This window comes from Anabas testudineus, chromosome 10 (genome assembly GCF_900324465.2).
Source record: "Anabas testudineus chromosome 10, fAnaTes1.2, whole genome shotgun sequence".
In the NCBI taxonomy this organism is placed as follows: Eukaryota; Metazoa; Chordata; class Actinopteri; order Anabantiformes; family Anabantidae; genus Anabas; species Anabas testudineus.
In genome coordinates, this window is record NC_046619.1 from 2,331,492 (window position 1) to 2,351,138 (window position 19,647).

General features: G+C 39.8%; 1 protein-coding gene across 1 annotated transcript; it reads left to right on the plus strand.

The window, feature by feature from the left end:
* The first annotated feature begins 569 nt into the window (after positions 1–569).
* zgc:154054 (Glyco_transf_54 domain-containing protein) lies at positions 570–19,000 on the plus strand. The gene is made up of 15 exons (XM_026357686.2): positions 570–877; positions 6,630–6,812; positions 7,707–7,844; positions 8,147–8,280; positions 9,257–9,303; positions 10,380–10,493; positions 10,620–10,695; positions 11,368–11,482; positions 11,850–11,980; positions 12,426–12,533; positions 12,620–12,813; positions 13,729–13,807; positions 17,046–17,106; positions 17,748–17,860; positions 18,649–19,000. Exons 1-15 carry the CDS (start codon positions 787–789, stop codon positions 18,664–18,666), a joined length of 1,602 nt encoding a protein of 533 aa, XP_026213471.1. The 5' UTR covers positions 570–786; the 3' UTR covers positions 18,667–19,000.
* The last annotated feature ends 647 nt before the right edge of the window (positions 19,001–19,647 follow it).

Consider the following 19,647-nt stretch of genomic DNA (forward strand, 5'->3'; position numbering starts at 1 on the left):
CTGTTATAACATCCATATATCTCCTCTTTGGCCGTCCTCTTGTCCTCCTGCCTGGCAGCTCCATCTCCAACATCCTTCTACCAATATACTCACTATCCCTCCTCTGAACGTGTCCAAACCACCTCAGTCTGGCCTCTCTGACTTTGTTTAATAACAAATTTTAACAATTAGCTTTATTTTATGACTGAATACAATAAAAATGCTAGAATTACTGTATTGGTAGATTATTATAGCATTACTAGTAATCTTCTAATCCTAATAAATAAATGTCAGGTCTGTTATATCAGTGTCATCTGAATGTGAAGGGAGATCTGACCTTGTATAAAGGTGTTACCATGGTCACTGACACTAATTGGTAGTAGACCGGCAGCAGTATAGTATTTTAATAGCTTTTCATGCTTTCAGAACTTCAACTATATTCTAAAGCTCTACATATTGAATGTCAGCCCTCTTCAGGAGCTGTGACGGGACAGTCGTTCTCAGGCCTCACCAGCAGGTGTCGCTGCTGGCTGCACCTGTGCCGTGCAGCGTGCCGCCGGCCCGGTGTGTAATTGAAGAGCATAACAAACAGTGAGCAGGTGAAGTGACAGAGACACCTGCGGCTCATAGCAGGAGGGAACATGGAACAGCAGCACAGCTCACCGTCCTTCTTACTGCCGCACTGACGACTCGCTGCCACCGCTACGACCGCCGCCTCTGTTCCGCTGTCATCCACCTGCTGCCCGCTCGGAACCGTCGGCGGAGAGTCGGCCCCAGACGACGGACGGACTGTGAGTGGGACATGAAATGAGGTTGTTGTCCTTCAGGTTTGGATGTTTGCTGGCCTGCGCGTGTTTCCTGTCACTCACCTGGATTACATCGCTTCCCCGGGATGAAGGTGAGTTCACCTGTCGCTGCTTGGTCGACTCGGACTCGGACTAGTACTTGTACAGGAACACAACTTTAATTTGGACCCAACTGAACGTGGACTTCGATGAAAACTGTTTATGTTTAAAGTTGGGACCAGTGGACGACAGTAGGTCGGTTCAGTGGAGGGGAGCCGGGTCAAAGTTCAGGGGCCACAGGAAGTCAACGGTAGAATCACATGAGGACTGAAACCCTAAAAACTTCCTAATTTAATCACCTTTTTACACTAAACGTGACTGAATTAGTACTTTAAATCAAAGTGTTTGAACACAATTCCTTCATTATAAATTAGACCATCAGGCGGTTTGTCTGTATTTGAGCTATAAAATAAATGTATTCTACATTATGGTTGGAGTAAGAATCCTTAGACATCTGAACAGAAACACAGTCACTGGCCACTTTATCAGGTGCACCTGGAAAATCAAATGCAATCCTCCGTGAATCCAGAGGGACCATAACATTAGTTTATGTGGTGGTACCACTCCACCACTGACTAGGACATAGAAATCCTAACTTTGTAAAAGAAGATTTCAAACCAGAGCTGCTGTATTAAATTGTACAAGCAGATCTAATAAAGTGGCCACTGAGTGGATACTGATGCTTATTAAAAGGGGTTACTATTGAGCTGCCAGCAGTGTGCGTGTGTAGATATTCATAGATGTCATGTGTATGTGTCCTCAAAAGAAATATGATCAGACAAGTTTCATTCATTCTCGCACAATGAGAAGAAAAGTAAAAAGTTGTACTTTTGAACCAGATCTCTCCCCCGTGTATCAACACACTACACCTGCTGCAGCAGCTCAACACCGGGCTTATCACAGGATGAAAATGGCTCATTAGCCCCCAAGAGGCTGTGGGTAAAAAAGGAGCCCAAATGAACACAGAAATCCTGACTTTAGAAATCTTATACTTCTCCTGATAAAACAGGACTCGAATGGTTTACTTTATAAAAGATTGCCGCCAAAATCTTCAATCCTCCCATCTGTGCAAAACTGTATTAAAAAGTTTATCTGAAGGCAAAATCAGGGTTCAGTCAAGATGGTTTTAGTTCAGAATCCTCATTTTGTTGCTGTCCTTCCATTACAGCTCAACAGGGAAATATCACACTAAAAAGATGAAACTAATACTGTTAAATGTTCACATTAGCTTTAGAGACACGTTTAAATACATTTTTCATTGAAAGAGTTTTAGGAAGAGATCTATTCATAGCCAAAATAAACACAAGAACTGATTATAGGAAATAAAACCTGTTTTAATTATGTTGTTTTAACCCGTGTTAATAATTCTTTTCATTAAGCTCTAACCGCGTACCATACCTGTGGATTCTGGGATCCAGTCAATACAGTGACCCCACACCCCACATCATTACCTCTGATGTATGTAATTTAAAGTTGCATTTATAAATGGTATGAACATTCAGGCATCTGGAGTCAGGTATTCAGTTGGCACCCTCCTCTTTCTCTCCCCTCCTTACTTTTGCCACAAAGCAGGTAGTTCAGTTTTGTCCTGCGCACACAGTTTGTGCCTAACCATTTGGAAAGACAGAGTCTGTGTTCCTCATTTAGTAAATGAAAGCGGAAAACCTAAGGCTGCTGATTTACAGCTTGTAGACAAAGCAGTGTTTGCTCAATACTCCCGCTTACCACGCACACTTTCAGTTTCTTTATTCCAGATGGCTGTGTTGTCGTGAAAACATTTTAATATTGAACGTTCAGATGAGGTGAAGATTTAAATTATTAGATAGCATTGTTTGCTTTGCTTTGGCTGGAGAAGGGGCACACATATGCAACCCAGTTAACAATGTGTAAAGGGTTTAATTAAACTAGGAAGAAACTACAGTACGTTACTCCTCAATTCCGCTCGATCCAGCTGTGACGCTGTTGCCGGAGATGATCTACTCTTGTCAATGCTTGAGATTTCACAGGGTGTGCCACAGCGCATCTCAGAAGCATTCCACTCTCCGCTTCACTAAAAATACTTGCCTAGCCAGTCAGGTAGTGCTTTCATTATTCCAACAGTCTCTGTAGATTTTCAAGTAGGGTAAACACTAGATGTTTCTTCTGCTACCAGTTCAGTTCAATTCAGTTTAGCAAGTTTGGCAAGAAAAAGTATCTGAACCTTTTAGAATTTTGTGCATTTTCCTGCATAAATTTATCATAAAATGTGATTTGATCTTCAGCTAAGTCAAGATCTTTCATGTCTTTATTGAGAACAACCATAAAAACCTCATAGTGTTAGTAGAAAAAGGATGTGAACCCTTGGAATTAATAAGTGGTAAACAGCAATTTGACTTTCCCCAAATCAGTGCAAGCTGGCCAGGCCCTGATACATCAAAGCAGGCCCAAATCATGATGTTTCCTCCACCATACTTTACGATTGGGATGATGTCATGATGATATACAGTGACCTTTTTACACCAAATGTAGTGCTCTGTTCCTTTCAAATAGTTCAATATAGTTGAAATAGTCCACAAAACATCTCTGGCAAACTTCAGGCATGCAGCAATGTACTTTTCAGTAAGCAGCAGCTTCCTTTGTGGTGTCCTGCCATAGACACCCTGCTTGTTCAATGGTTTACCTACTGTAGACTCATGAACACAAATGTTAGCCAGTTCCAATGATGCCTTCTAATCTTTGTCTGTCACTCAGGGTTGTTTCTTTACCTCATTTTGTTCTTGGGGTCATTTTGATTGGCTGCCCACTTCTTGGTAGAGTAGCCACAGTCCCAACGTGTCTCCATTTGTAGATTGTTTGCCTAACTGTAGACTGGTGAGTTTCTCAAGTTTTTGAAATCACATACTTTTTACAGTCACTATGTGGTTTTTATGGTTGTTCTCAATTAAGACATCAAAGATCAGAATTTTTTGTTTTACTATTAAAAAGTTATTTATAATTACTAACACTGCCCGTCCAAAAAAAAAGTCACACACTCTAATATTACGTTGGACCACCTTTAGCTTTGATTACGTAGCACATTCAACATGGTATCATAAAAAAAACACTTCTGCAAAGTTACAACATTTTTTACGGTCCAGAGTTACATTCATCTTGTCTCCAAGATCTTGTATTAATGATGGGAAAGTTGGACCGCTGTGCAAAGTTTTCTCCAGCACATTTCAAAGATTCTCAATGTGGTTAAGTAAATAACCCCATGGTAATGGGGGGTACATCTGGACTCATCAGGCCACATGACCTTCTTCCATTGGACAGTTCTTAACCCGGTTTTAGTAGTTTCATCAACCTCCTTTCTACTAATATCATGTTGGACAAACGTGTGATAAAGGTGATGGACAAGTAGTTAGCCACTCTTCTGTGATCTTGTTATTAAAAGTTTATGTTTCACATGTTATTTATGTTACAGTGACCAGTGCGTGTTACAAAGAGCAACCAGGAAGTTGAATAATTTAAATATTACACATGCACACCATTTTAGTTTTGCCCTGCATGTGTGTTCAGCTTCAAAGAGCTTTTCTCGGCTTATATTTAGGTCAAAGAATGCGCTGCACGTTGATGTCTGGAGCGCTTCTCGTTTAGTTTTTTTATGTGGTCAGTTTGTTTGTTTATCTTTCTGCTTACTGAAGTCTCTGCTTCCGTTGGTTCTTATTCTGATAATATTGCAAAATGTTGTGGTTTTTGTTGTCATCAGCATCAGTTGCTAGGTTTTGAAGAAGAGAGGACATTGTATAAATGCAAAAAGAAAACACAGACACGAGATACTGTGACCTCTTTGTTTTATGGCAGTGGGTGAATGGCCACACAGTAAGTGATGCAAGTTATACTAAGCATGCATCACTAGTATCTATCTATCTATCTATCTATCTATCTATCTATTTAGTTTTTTTGTATATGTCAGAAATTGTCTGTGCAATATTGTGGCTACAATTGTGTCCAAGTGTGCTTATGTTACAGCTTCAACAAGGCCTTGGATTTAGCTTGATGAGTGTTCCTGTGGGGATATACTATTTAAACAACTTCCCTCAGTGTGTCATCGTGGGTTTCCTGTTTGCTAATGCTGTTATGTGTGGTCACCAACTTGAATATTCAGTATATGCTTTCTAAACTGGCAAAAGCTTGCTGCCTATAATACATGTTTGTAAGCACGTCTGATGTTGAGACATAAGTAGATGAGGCATGCATTAACACAAATGTGTTCACATTATTAAAGGCAGCTGAATTGTAGCCAATGAAGAAAGTAATTTGCCTGGTCTCTAGACAGTGACAGCAGTCGAAATATGAGTTAATGTGGTGGTACTTAAACTAAACTAAATTATTTGTAAATATTGTAAACCGCTTATTATGTGTTTTGCATGTGGAATATTCTGTTTGGCAGTGTGGGTTAAATTAAATAAAGGAGTTGAGTTGAAACGTGAGAATGGCTTAAAGAGCCCGTTGAAGCGAGAGGAGTTGAAGTTAAGGCGTGAGTCATAGTAAAGAGCTGAAAGCAGATGAAAATGATGGAAATTTAAGTCTGTAAAATGACTTTATTCACACAGTGGAGAGCTCTGCTCCATTCTAGCCAAACCAGCTAGTGACATATTCATTAATTCATTACACTGTATTATATTCATTTCCACTTTCCTTGGTATTGCACAATCATCTCAACAGAATACTGCACAGAATACTTAATGGTTGCCAAATTTTGTTCTGTAGATTTAACTGTGTGCAATTTGTTTTCTGTATAGCTCTGTTAGATGTGTTCAGATGTGTATTGTTTTCCTGTGTTTCCAGTTATCGTCTGCCTGTGCATGTACGTTTCTCTGTGTGATGGCTACTGCAAAACCCAAATTTCCCTTTTGGGATTAATAAAGTATCTATCTAAGCCATGAAAGCAGTAAACTGTCTGTGGACTGGTAAGCACTGAAAGTAGTTAAACTGTGTCAGATTAATGGTGTAATGTTAATTTGAAGAGCTGAAGGTAGTTGCACTGTCTGTACTGTACTCTGAATAATGTCTGTGGGTAGTGTATGTAAGCAGTGGCAACAGTTTGCTGAAGGAGTTGAAGTGTCAGTGGAAAAGCAAAAATCGGTAGAAGTTTTAGGATGATTCATCGGATACAAGAAGTGCTTTGAAGATGTGACTCAGGTTTCTGGTAAATTTGTTCTAGGAAGGGCATTTTCCCCAAATTTTATGAAATTGTGTAATTTAAACCACTAGGCCTGGGTGAAACAGGCAAAAAATAAATCTCCAGTGTTATGGATGATTCAAAAATTGAATACATTTTTTTCTGTCTAAATGAACTCCGTACTGTTCCTGAACTCCTCCAAGACAAACACACTGTAGCTGTTACTAAAGTACACACGTGCAGGTTTCTCAAAGAAATCTAAGATAGCTTACATTACTGTATTGCTATCTTCAGAGAACAACTGGTGCCGCAGAGTGAGTAACTGCAGTACTCTCTGTTCTCCTAATCTCCACTTTGTAATGTACACATTGTTCACATCAAAAAAACAAAACCAAAGTGATAAATTATTTCAATATACATATAATATACACATCACTCAGCTCAGGAACACACACAGCTTGGGTTACAACTTGGAAAATATTTGGCATAACTTTAATGTGACTCTCCTCAGGAGTAGACCGCTCACAGCAACTGCAAAGAAACCCAGACTTATACTAATACTAATACTGAAATACTAAAACTGAAAAACAGAGAGTCAGAAAGCCAATTTCATACACACTGAGAATGACACCTTCTGCACTTCCCTGTGTTTTGTTCGCTAGCGTCTGCAGGTTCCAGTGTGCTGCCAGACCTGCAGACCCTTCACGATCGCCTGTTGGTGGCTGAGGATTTGGGAAGGCAAGTCAGCAGGGATCTCAGCCACATCCTGGGGCAGCTGATTAACATGTCCAAAGATGTCAATCTCACCCATTCCACCAGCAACACTACCAACATCTTTTTAATAGGTACAGTCAGCTCCAGAGGTGTACAGTGATGTAGCTGTTATCATCCTAGCTATGCACGTCACCATCATGGATTTCAAAAGAAACAGGAGAATGGAAAAGAATAGGAACCATTGTGTTGTAGTCAGAACAACCTGCTGAACTGTGGGAGGATTTTGGCCAGCAAGTTTTAAATTTGACTATTTTAAATTAATCGTACCAGGTAAAAAACAGTAATTACACTTCTACACTGATCCGTTAAGACCAAAGTTTTTACCTTTACTCGTAATATCGTCTAAAAGAGCCCAGTATGCAATAGGTGCTTTTAACCTATTGCCCGCCATCTGAATTCTGCCAATCAACATAGCCATGTGACTGAAAATGAGCTATGACTGTTGTTGGCGCATGCCCGTAAATCATATCATATTAGGCTTAGGCTTAAATCATATCAGAGACACTGTTTGCAACTTCTCTGAATTTTTTTTAAATTTCTGATATGAACATGCTCCAAAACCTTTCGTAACGTGAAGAGCTGTTGGTGAAGCCTTGTGTGAAGGCAGACGTACACGACAGCAAATTCAGTACTCCAGTAAAAATTCAAGTACTTGACTAAAAATGTGTATGTTCAGTAATTGATCTTCAGTAATAAAATGAACTATTAACTATTACAAATAGATAGATTAAAGAAATACCAAAGTGCTGTTTGATTTTAAGACGCAAAAAAGTCACGAATGCTGATGAAAAAACAAATAATAATAAATACATTTGGAAGACATACAGTTGCACTGTGAACACAAATGTAAAAGGTCACAGTCTGGATCATGGGATAGAGGTTTCTTGCCCCCTTTGGTCTGTGAGTAACCCAACAATGTTCACATTGAAAACCACCTGCTCTCCTCTCCTCTACTGTGGAACCAGAACCAGTAAGGCAGCTGTTTGGTGGTCAGGCTGGAAAGGGAATCAGCCAGCCTAATATTTACACCTACATGCCCCACCTCCGACGACATCCAGACAGTCTGGTACCCAACGTCATCCTGGGACAGGGACGCCGCGGAGGTACAGAACATGAACAAAGCCACAAAAACAGCCAACTTCACTTTTGTTTAAAACCCCTATGGTTTTTGGTGTTTTCACATTAATTGTCTCCTTTCAAAAACAAGTTGTTTGAAAAGCCCTGATTTGTCACCAGATAGCTAACAAATTAAATTAACAACTAAAATTCTGTAATTGTCATTTCTGAAGTGCAGTGTCGGAGTGAAAGTGAGTCGGCTCAAGAGAAGCAAGCCTAAGACGTTTTCTGTTGCTCTGTTTTCTCCCTCAGTACCTGTGTGTGTTTACGTGTTTGTGTCCTCCCTCAGTGTCCATGGTGCTGGGTATTCCTACAGTGAAGCGAGACAAGCAGAGCTACCTGGTCAACACACTCAGCTCTCTGTTCTACAGCCTGACCTCCTCACAGAGCCAAGATCTTGTCATCGTTGTCTTCGTTGCTGAGGTTACATGCCACTGCTTAGTTTTACTTGTTGTTTTTACAGCTAACAAGATCTAATGTGTGAATTAGCGGGCTTAGTTAAACTAACCCCCTGCTGGCTTTACCTAATTATTTCGCTTTGAGACATGTCAGTGACATCAATCTTTTTGCCTCATGCTCGGCTACAAAGCGATTAATTGTACTTTCTCTAATCAAATATCAAAATGAATTCAGACTATTCCTCTGAGTTTCCTGACCCAATTCCTTTATTCCATGTATCCAAAACATTGTAGAAATAATTAAAATGAAAAGCTATAATGCAGAATGTGATGTATCGCTGAGAGAGAGCCCTCAATAGGTTTTCTGTGTATGTATGTAAGGGTAAAGGTTTTACATACCGCTCCTCTGAGACATGTATAAACTCCAGTATTTAAAGACAAATGGGGACGCAGTTGTTATTTAACTTAATATGGACCAAATACTGTATTCTACAACCTCTGAATACAGTCAAAAGCATCTCAGTCCAAAGAGGGGAATAGTAAACACCAAGACCTGTTCAACTAGTTTTGTGTGTGTGTGTGTGTGTGTGTGTGTGTGTGTGTGTGTGTGTGTGTGTGTGTGTGTGTGTGTGTGTGTGTGTGTGTGTGTGTGTGTGTGTGTGTGTGTGTGTGTGTGTGTGTGTGTGTGCTTTCTTGTGTTCGTCACATTGTATTTGTGAGGCAAACATCTTCAAGTTAAGAAACGAAACAATGAGCTGATACGGTAGGAGGCTGCCTCACCCACATATCAAATGACCCTGACTATATGTGATCTGACCCCCAGAGGGACCAGAAGGACCAGACCTCATAGTATAACCAGTAACAATGAGCCTGTCTCATCTTATAGGAACTCCATACTTTGTTCATTGTTGCAAAACCATTGAAGACCTCTGTTTTGGTATTAACTAACCACATCAAAAATCCTCTGTATACCTGACTTTCTCTTCTCCCCTCTTTGTCAGACGGACACAGACTATGTGAGCAGCGTTGCTGACACCATCAGGAACAAGTGAGTGTCTCTAGATTGCATTGTTTGTTTAACTATTGTAACAGCATTGCTGTTTACTTTGACTTCATGTCTTCTGTTGCCTGTGGTTATGGACAGCATCCAGCTTCTTGCTGTTTGTTTAACTGACAATGTCAAAGTACAAAATTAGGTCATTGGTGAAATTTGGTCCAGATTTGTACCGTATGAAATCATACATCATCATATATCATCATCATTTAATTAAAACAGCACAAACACAGAGCCCACATTTAAACATAATCCATCAGGAATGCATGCTTGAATGTACCTCAGTTGGCCAATATTTCCTTGACAGGTGATGTCAAGTAATAGGTTTTTCTCTGCTAAAGGCTACATTCTTTAGAAACAGCCACCTGTATAGGGTGGTAATGAACAAACGGCCCAAACGGGCAGGATAGACTGGTGTGCACAAACTTTTACTTGATATCATCAAAAGTTACAGGAGCTAATTTCCCCCAGCAAAAGGGGAAAAAAAAGGTAAATCTGTCACGAGGAAAAAATAATAGTAATGGTGACAAAAGTCAGAATTATGAGTTAAAAAAAGTCAAAGTGACATAAATAATATTATGAGATAAAGTTTAAATTATGAGAGAAAAGGATAAGAGATAAATAGTAGGATAATAGGATCAGACTTATGATAAACAGTAAATGTTAAAGTCAAAATTCTAAGATAAAAAAAAATTAAAATTTTAAGATTAAAAAGTGGACATTCTGACTTTTATACTCTGATTAGGGCTTTTACCATATGTCACCTCATAAAAATCGGAATTGTTTTTTAATAACCATTGAGTATTTTCTGCTGTCATTTCTGCTTGAGAGGAGAGAAATTTCCTATTCAAAAAAATGTGCTTGATTAGTGCCAAGCGTTTTAAAACGACCTCATCTGATGTTTTTTACCCTGAAATCTTGATCTGTTTTAACTTGTACAATAAGCTAGTTAATATATATATATATACAGAGGTCAAGTTTAGGAATGTTCTTCCCCCCATGATAGAAAATGCAACGTGTGTGCTTGGTGGAGAATGTTGCTCTGTTATTAACCTGTAGTTTGTTTGTAGTTTTCCCAAGGAGGTGCAGTCAGGGTTACTGGAGGTCGTCTCTCCTTCACAGTATTACTACCCCAACTTCACCAGCCTCAGAGAGACCTTTGGAGACTCCAAGGACAGAGTCAAGTAGGTTTACCTTTCCTGTTGCTATTGATTTGAAATGTTAACTTTGATAAACAAAATGAAGAAGTTTATGTTAAAAAAACACATTAATAATTTGTGCACCTATATGTGCTCCTCATCTGTCCTTAGATGGCGAACAAAGCAGAATCTGGACTTCAGCTTCCTCATGCTGTACGCTCAGGATAAAGGAATCTATTATGTTCAGGTGGGGTGAAAGGCCAGACTCTAGCTGTAGCTGCTGACAGCTGCTCAGATGATGCTGATGTTTCTTGATGGTCAAAAGTAGCCCATGAATACCTCAGTAAAGATTCATCCATATCCTTCACAGGTTTACTTCAGTATAGGATACAGTGCTTTAACACATAGTGACCAAACAACAAGTACCTGCCAATTACCAAAAGTAATTGGATACTAAACATTTCTTGGGCAGCTATGTCATGTTGTGGAGTGTTCTGGATGTTCAGGTCATATACACAGTGTCTGCTGATGTCTGTGTATTTGTTCACTTTACCCACTGTCAATGAATTCAGACAGGTTGGGCAGACAAAGCTTCAAACAAAGCTTCAAACTTCAGCGGAAGGATACGTCACCACATCACCGCACCTACACACACAATTTAGTTCTGAGGTCACTATTAATAATGTAGTGTGAAACCAGAAGTACAGCAGCACCACAGATGGAGATAACACCACAGATGGGTGTGGTATTAGTTTCTGTGATCTTCCAGCAGACAGAGGCCTTGTCCAACAAGCCAGACTAGTTAGTAGATGAAGCCGTGTTGTAGGTTTTAAATGCTGTTGTTAAGGATGTGTTAGTGCAGTAGTAATTCGCTCAAACCAAACGATGTCAATGAGTTTTTGTGTTGTGTTTTTTCCAGTTAGAGGATGATGTTGTTGCGAAGGCAGGCTACTACAACGACATGATTACTTTTGTCACCCAGCAAGAGCCAAAGCCATGGCTCTACCTGGAGTTCTCCCAGCTTGGATTTATAGGTGTGTTTCTCTGTGTTTATATTTAGCAGCAAGAAAACATTAGTGCATGCTTTATAATTATAGTTCGTTCTGTGGCCTCTCTGCCTAGAAGCTGGCATCCAGGTTGGTTTGGCTCCAAAGGTCAAATGCAAATTTTTAGTGAAGTACAAAACTGGCCCAGAGTAACTGACTTAAAGGAATCATTGAAACCTTTAATTAGTTAGTGAGTTAATGACAGTGTGAAATTTACCAACTAGAACAGTGCCTATGTGACAATGTTTTCCTACTTTTTGAGTAAAAAAATGAAGTAGTACTAGTGCATTAATATTTGAAAAACCTATTTAAATGTCTAACAGTAAGATGTCTCTGTCTGCATGTAATCCTCCAGGCAAAATGTTTCGGACTCGTGACCTGCCAATGATCGCAGAGTTTTTCCTGATGTTCCACAGAGACAAACCCATTGACTGGCTGTTAGATCACATTCTATGGGTGAAAGCTTGCAACCCAGAGAAAGACGCGGTGAGTGAGCGGTGCCAAGACATGAAGGAAAAAAAAAACATTAGAAATGTAGGTTTGCACATAAAAGAAATTTGACTCTGTGTTTTTGCAGCTCTCAAGGTACTTACAGAACAAAATAGAGAGCTGGAGCAGGTTGTTTCTAGTGTGTCAGAGGTTTGTAGTAAAATCATTTGAAGTACCAACAAACAAAAGAGTTGGCACGACTCAACTTCCAGATAAACTCACCTAGATAACGGATGACAATCACTGAGTAGCAAAAAGATTTATTTGACTCAAATAAGTAGAAAACAAGCAGAGGTGATAAGAGAAACTGTTCCTATTAGTTGTGCTGTTTACTGTTATACATACTGGAACTTTTGTGAAAAACCTCTGTTATAACAAGCCCATGTTAAACTTAATAATCTGCTGTGTGGTGACCTACGTGCCTGTACATTGTGTTGTGCAGAAACACTGTAATGAACAGAAGGCATTGCTCAAGCAGAGGTACAAGCCGTCCCTCTTCCAACATGTTGGCCTTCACTCCTCTCTACCTGGGAAACTACAGCATCTGAAGGTGAATGCACCTCTACTGCTGTGTTAAAGCTTAAATGCACACAAACGTACTGTAATACTTATTTAACACTTGTCTTTCCCCTTCAGGATAAAGACTTTGCGAAGCAGACTCTGTATAATGCCCATAGCAACCCAGTAGCAGAGCTGAGCAGCAGCTTGAAACATTACCAGGAGCACAGTCTGGAGAGGGCATACAAAGGAGAGGACTTCTTTTGGGCATTAACACCCATCCAGGATGACTACATCCAATTCAAATTCCCTGAGCCAATCCACATATCCAGGTCAGATTGAACTCGTTGACAGCATCAATTATTCCCTAAGACCACAAGGTTTTACTACAGGTTCAAGACAGTAGGCCCAACAGTAGCTGATGAATGGTTGTGTATGTCTGCACAATAACTGTAACAACAAGACACACCTCCACGCACGCACTGAACACACAGATCCCATAATCTTCTTTCATTGTTGTGATTTTTTTGGTTCAGTGCTAAGTTGAAACAGGCTGTTGCTGTGTGTGTCTGTGTCGGTGAAGATTCTCAGTCGTCCAGGTGAAGTTATCTGGAAGTCACGGAAACTGGACTTCCCTCTTGTTAGGTCGTAATGTCCCACTACTCTTCAAGTAGCTTCTTCAGTCTGAAGAAAAATGGTAAAATATTTGATTATATTTGGTTAGAGACCACAAATGCATGCACCAGGTTGGTTTCACTCCACCCCTTGGCCTGAATACGATGGTTGGTAAAACAATGGAAGGTGTAATAGGATGTAATGGTCACACCTCTGCCAACCACTCTTAACACATAAAGTGGATCGTTAGGTGTGTCCAACCTGGTGCAGGTATGAATTGTGCCTCATCTCTCTGAGGATTGATGAAAGGGCAGCATGATAAATAAAAGACAGGTTGGGTCACAATAGTGTGTGTGTGTGTGTGTGTGTGTGTGTGTGTGTGTGTGTGTGTGTGTGTGTGTGTTTTTATGTATGTTTGTGTTTGTGGGCTTCCATATGTATACAGGTGTGTTTGCGCTGTTGCAACTCAATCTGCTCCCTCACATTTAAGGGCTGTGCTGCCATGATGAACATTTCAGTAGCTTTTGATTTAGCTGCACATCATTTTAAAATATGGAAGAAAAAAAAACAGATGAAAAGAAATTCACCAAGTATCCAGTGTTTGTTAACCCTGATCTGTCTCTATACTGTAGCTACCTCTTCCGCAGTGGAAATGTCGAGACTATTGGGGATAAATTCTATAACACCACAGTGGAAGTGCTTCCCAGCAATGTGAGTAACCCGTTTCTCTCTCTCTCTTTGTGTGTGTGTGTTGTTCTTTTGTTCCATTACTGCAGTCAAGCAGGTCTTAGTTTTCATCTGGGGTGTTACCTCAGAAAAGTGACAAGACAACAGGAAATACTCACCTCAACAAGCTGTGTGCTGTCACTCCCTTGCATCTCTTTGTCTCTGTGCAAATATTCATGTCTGAACCGTCACTCTTGTCATATTAAAGGTGCAAAAGTGGTCATGCCATTAGTGCCCTTTGAGTGACGTTAGAGAGACATGGAAAAGTCAGACACCTTAACTTATCTTCCATCACATGTCCAGGTCCAGAGGATTCACACTGCAACCATTACAGAACAGAAAGTACTAAACTACAGAACTACTTCTCACATGTAAAATAGAGCACCTGTGGGACATGATGTCAACCCAACAAGGATCCAAGCACAGCTCCAACCCAAATAGAACAGAGTATAGTAGGTCTAGTCTGTTCAAGTTCTCATTTATGTCTAGATCATTTAAAGACAATTAGAACATGTGTCAGAATCAGTCACTTTGTATCTATTCAAAATCTCAGCTATTGCATTTGCACAAATTCTCCGGTTTCTGATTTGAGGGTTCAAGTTCTTCCTCTGGGGAACATGAACATAGTCAGTAACATAGAAACTGAAAGCAGTTGACACCTAAAAATATGAGGAGATTTGGAATACATACAAAGAGATTTTATTGGAGACATGTTTTAGTTTTCTTTTTTCATTGAATCATCACTTTATTGTGAAACATAAACCGTCCTACAAAAAAGGTTTAAATTAGGAACTATCTACCAAAAGATCTGTACAAAAATGCACTGAGCTCTACTCCCCAGTAAACTGACAAGAGGAATTAGAGCCTAAAGCTGTTTCCTCTAAGCCTTGATGAACCAGCTTTAGCACAGCAGGTTTGTATGTCTACTTTGTGACTTCATCAGCATTTATCGCACCTTTAAAAAATCTTGTTGGATCATACTGTGTGTTCTATTGCACTGTGCATTCCACCATACCAGATAAGTGACAGAATATTCACACCCAGTTTAGGAGTGAGTGCTAGCAGAGTCATCACTAACCCTAACCCTAACCTTTAGGCAGTTGGTCGCATGTGGTGTGAGTTGGAATGAGCGCTGAAATGTCAGCGCTTTGAGTACCAGCTAGGTAGAAAAACGCTATATAAGTGCAGACCATTTACAGTATTATAAAGGTTGTTTTTCACTGATTCTAAGTGTAGTATAGTTTGGATAACAAAGGGCGTCATTTGAGCTTTGCTTGCAGAGAGATATTTACATGTTTTTTATGTTTCAAGGTCAAGGCTAGATGATAACAAGCTTGATGATAAGAGTTTATGGTTGCATTTAACCACAACACTGTAATGTGTTTGACTAGTGTAGGAAAATAGAAAAAAGGCTCTGTGGAAATTGTCAATATTATCTGAAGCCAGTTTCACGGGTTTGATAGCTACAGGGCGAGGTGAGGCTATAGAGTGCACGCTGCTGATAAAAGCTGTTTCTGTTCCAACTTAGCACAGCTGTTCACAGGACGGCTTGTCTGTTTTGTACAGTGTCATGCAGCTGTATGTTGGGCCGTCAAATCATCAGACGGCTTCAAACTTGACTGAAGACATATTTACACTACTTTTGTTGTGGAAATACAAGTAGTTAGAATTCCACTGACTAAGACCACAGGACACTGTATGAAGTGTAATGACACTGACTATAACTATACACTAACACTAACTATAACAGATCATTGTATGTATGTAAGTACGAGTCAGACATAGAGCTTGAACATATGATCTCTGTGATTGATGCAGCTGGAGGTGGTTAAACAAAGTGTCATTTACTTACTGAATGATTGAACTGTTCCAACAGAGGATTGGATGTTGTTGCTCTAACCACGTCTTTGTCAAGTAAACCATATTAAGTTGACAGTAAATAGTATTGACACAGGCAAAGAGCGTACTATTCAAACAACAGCCAAGAGTTTGATTTCTTTCTTCTTTTTTTTTTTTTTGATTTCTCCTAATCTTGTTAAGACAGTAAAATGGGTCAGCTGAAGGCACTTTAGTGTGTAAGACCTTGTAGAATATAACAACATAACCGTACACAGAATTATATAGAAAACCCAACAATCCTACTTCAGCAGCACTAGGTGACAGTGGAGAGGAAGAACTCCCTTTAACTGAAGAAACCTCCAGCAGAACCAGGCTCTCTTGCAAATTCCAGTCAAACCTCCGGCTGCATTTTTTTTTAACTGGAGGCTTTTGAAAAGGTATTTACCATAACAGTTTAGATTTAAATACAGTGGATCTACGTTCTGGACTGACATCTCTTGCTGTGTCCTTTGGCCATTGTTTTCAGCAACTTATCACCCCAGTCCGTTTGTATATCGCATATCACTTGTGTCATAAAAAGTTTACGTATCATTTTAAAGGTAGAAGTCATTTGCATGTATCCATAATAATAAAGAGAAGGGGCTCTGCAGCACTGTATAACTCTGACATCCCGTCCCAGTGATCCCTCACGCTTTATGCATCCAAGTCACACAGACGCCCAGCTAGCTCTGCACAACATGGCAGATTGAAGACTTTTATAGAACACTGGCAAACAAAGCATAAATTCTGTCTGTTATATGTGCGATAGAAACATGGCAACTTAATGAAATCTAAAGTAGAGCTAATGGCTAACCAAGTGAAACTTTAGAAAACCTTAGAAAACTCTGACACAATGTGGAATTTGTGTGGTAAGTACAGCAACCGACACAAGAGCAGGTATTACTAGTTTCAATGTCCTTGGGTGTTATTTAGAAAGCTTGACTTTTGCTATCATTGAGATGTTTAGGTAAAGGCTTTACTGCTGTTCTGCACTAAAAGCAGACACAGAACCTCATATAGAATGATCTGAATGTGTTGGTGTATGGCCAACTGCCCCACAAACCTTTAACATGGTTCTGCTGAGTAATCACTGGTGGGATGTGTGGTTGTTGTGAATACACTGTTCTTGATTTGTAATCATATAGATAAGTATTGGTTTGTGCTGGGAAGACATTACCAGTTAGTTTCTGCAGATAAACACTCAGCGTGTTGAGCTTGTTTTTTGAAGTGCTGGGAGGTGGTGAAGACGTCTCCTTCTTTTTCTCTGATGATGTGTGTTAAACTGGACTGACTGATGTATTGTGTTTTTTTTTTTTTTGTTTGTTTGTTTATTATTTTCATTCAGGTATCAGCACGGGACAAACCTTCTCACCTCGAAGAGTCAGATAAGGGCTTCATTACTATAGGTAAATGCGTTAAATAAAACCATAATCAAGTAATAACACAAATGAACCAGTTCCTCTTTTTGCCTCCAAACCAGTATAAGTGGGTGTGTAGACAGTGATATGACACATTCAAGCAGTCAAATCAAAAATATACTTAACTATACAGGATAAACACACTGAATTATTAAATGGGGGAAGTATTTGATGATGGAAAATACTTATGTGTGGGGAGAGCTGGGTGAGGTTTGTTAGAATACATTCCACACAGGTAAGGAGGAAATATTCTGCTGAAATCAAACGTGCTCATCAACACTCACCAGGAGTTCACTGAATGTTCCTGAATCACGCCTGCAGTTTGGAGTAGTCTGGATTACTGTGATTCGAAGAAATCATGACTGTAAATCATACTGAAACAAAAAAGATGTGTATCATATGAGCAGCTGTAGATTGTGTTGATCAGCAGCCAAACTACAATAACTTCTTGTAGCTATTACAGCAGCTGGATGTACCTTTCACCTTCTAGTGTTTATGTCTCCCGTCTCATTTAGAAAAGCTTTAGCCCTGTCAAAATGAGACACACAGTAACAAAAACTACATACGCTTCCTTGTTTTCTGTCATCACTGACAAAATGCTCCTAATCACCCTCTGTTGTGTGTTTCAGGTGCATTTCAGAACGGACTAGCTGAGGGCGAGATTGAAGAAGCGCTGCAGCCAGTCTCCGCCCTCCGCCTGGTGGTTCACTCCAACTCAGATGTCTGGGCCGTGCTGAGTGAGGTCTGACACGAGAGCTTGCGTGCACCAACACGTGTTTGCGTTTTTATTTACCTGTACACACTTTGCAGTAAAACACCAGCGCTGCAAAAGATGTTTCACACTGTTACTGATCAGTGAGAACCAGCTAAATGCATTCTGTTTATGGGGTAGCACTCATTCACTGTGTGCTCTGTGTGCTTAGATATTAGCATAACTACCATAAAAATAGATTGTACTGAACTCTATAATCACACAGAGGTTTTAGCGCTGGACCGTCACTGTATTTAGAAAGATTAATATTTAACCCAAACATATCGGTGATAAGATAAAGTGACACATGTTGGAGCGCCTTATGATGCCTTACTTTCATCAAACCTCTACACAGCCACACAGGTGTTTTCATGTGTTTCTGCTCATGTATATGTGTGCACATACATCAGGCTTCATTAACATCTCTCTTCTGTTACTGTTGTTACACATGAAATCAAGACAACTTGCACTTTTATTACAGGCTCTGGCCACACTCCACATGCCTGTGCCAGTGTGCCAACGCCTGGGGAAAGCTGCATTGAACAGATTAGATGATCAGAAACAGGAGATGACAGGAGTTGTTGGACGAGATATGTTTCCTTCTAGCGTGACCAACAAGTGCTGTTAAAGTTTTTACCAGAATACAAACAGGAACTGTCAGTCAGGGAACATGAAGTTTGATAAGCTCTTTGTGAAGCTGATCTGATTGGTCCTTGTTTTTGTTGTGTGCATATGCAGCTAATGTTTGCTTAACACTCACTCTTGTTCCTGTATTTCAGATACACATTAAAGTTTGATGAGGCAGTGAAGAGGAAACCCAACATACACTCGCCCATCCAGCTCTACAAACTGAGCCCCCTTCTGGAGAAAGACATTTACTACAGGGACCAAGGAAGACCTGAAGTGACGGTTCACCATGTTAAGTGTTCCTTTTGAGCCAGACTGAGGTTAATAACTTTCTGTTATTATTATGTTATGTCAAACTTCATTATTAAACATATGGACTCATGAAATGTTAAAGGAATCACTTTTCATCTGAAGTGATGTTGATGGCTCCGTGTAGCAGCATGTAGTGGGTTACATTAAATTCTATTTTGTTGTAAAGAATAAAATATCTATTACTACAGTGTCTTCAGAGTAATTCATTGCAGCTATTTTTTGTTTTAGATTTACATGAAATACAAAACTGCATTGTACAAATAATTCTCTGGAACATATTTGTTTTCATCTTGTGACAGTGGATAGAGGGATTTACATGACTAGAAATACTAAACAAACAGGTTTTAATAGGAAATTAAAAATAGTTCCATCAACAACCTTGATATAGCTTGATACTAAAGGACAACACAGGTTATGTCTACATCAACAGATCAAATCAACAGTGGGTTACAGTTATTACGTTGCAGTTTGATGCCTTCACCATCCAGTTAAGTTGAGATTTACCCGCCTGTCTCTTCAGACTCTTATTGTAATCAGTTCATCCATGAGTCAAGTGGATGTTTGTGCCAAATCTAAAGAACTTCCATTCATCAGAACGGGATGGACATGAGATCACAGTGACATCTGACCACCAAAATGTAATCAGTTCATCCTTATTTCCACAAGAATGATTGTGTCTTCAACCCATTCCTGTGATATTACGGTCACAGAAATTGGTTGGACGTGAGGAAACAGCGATCTTGCCCATTAACCTTCACCCACAGAAATCTAATCGACTCATCCATGAGTTGAAATGGATACTTACGCCAACTTTTAAATAATTCCCTCAGGGGGTTCAC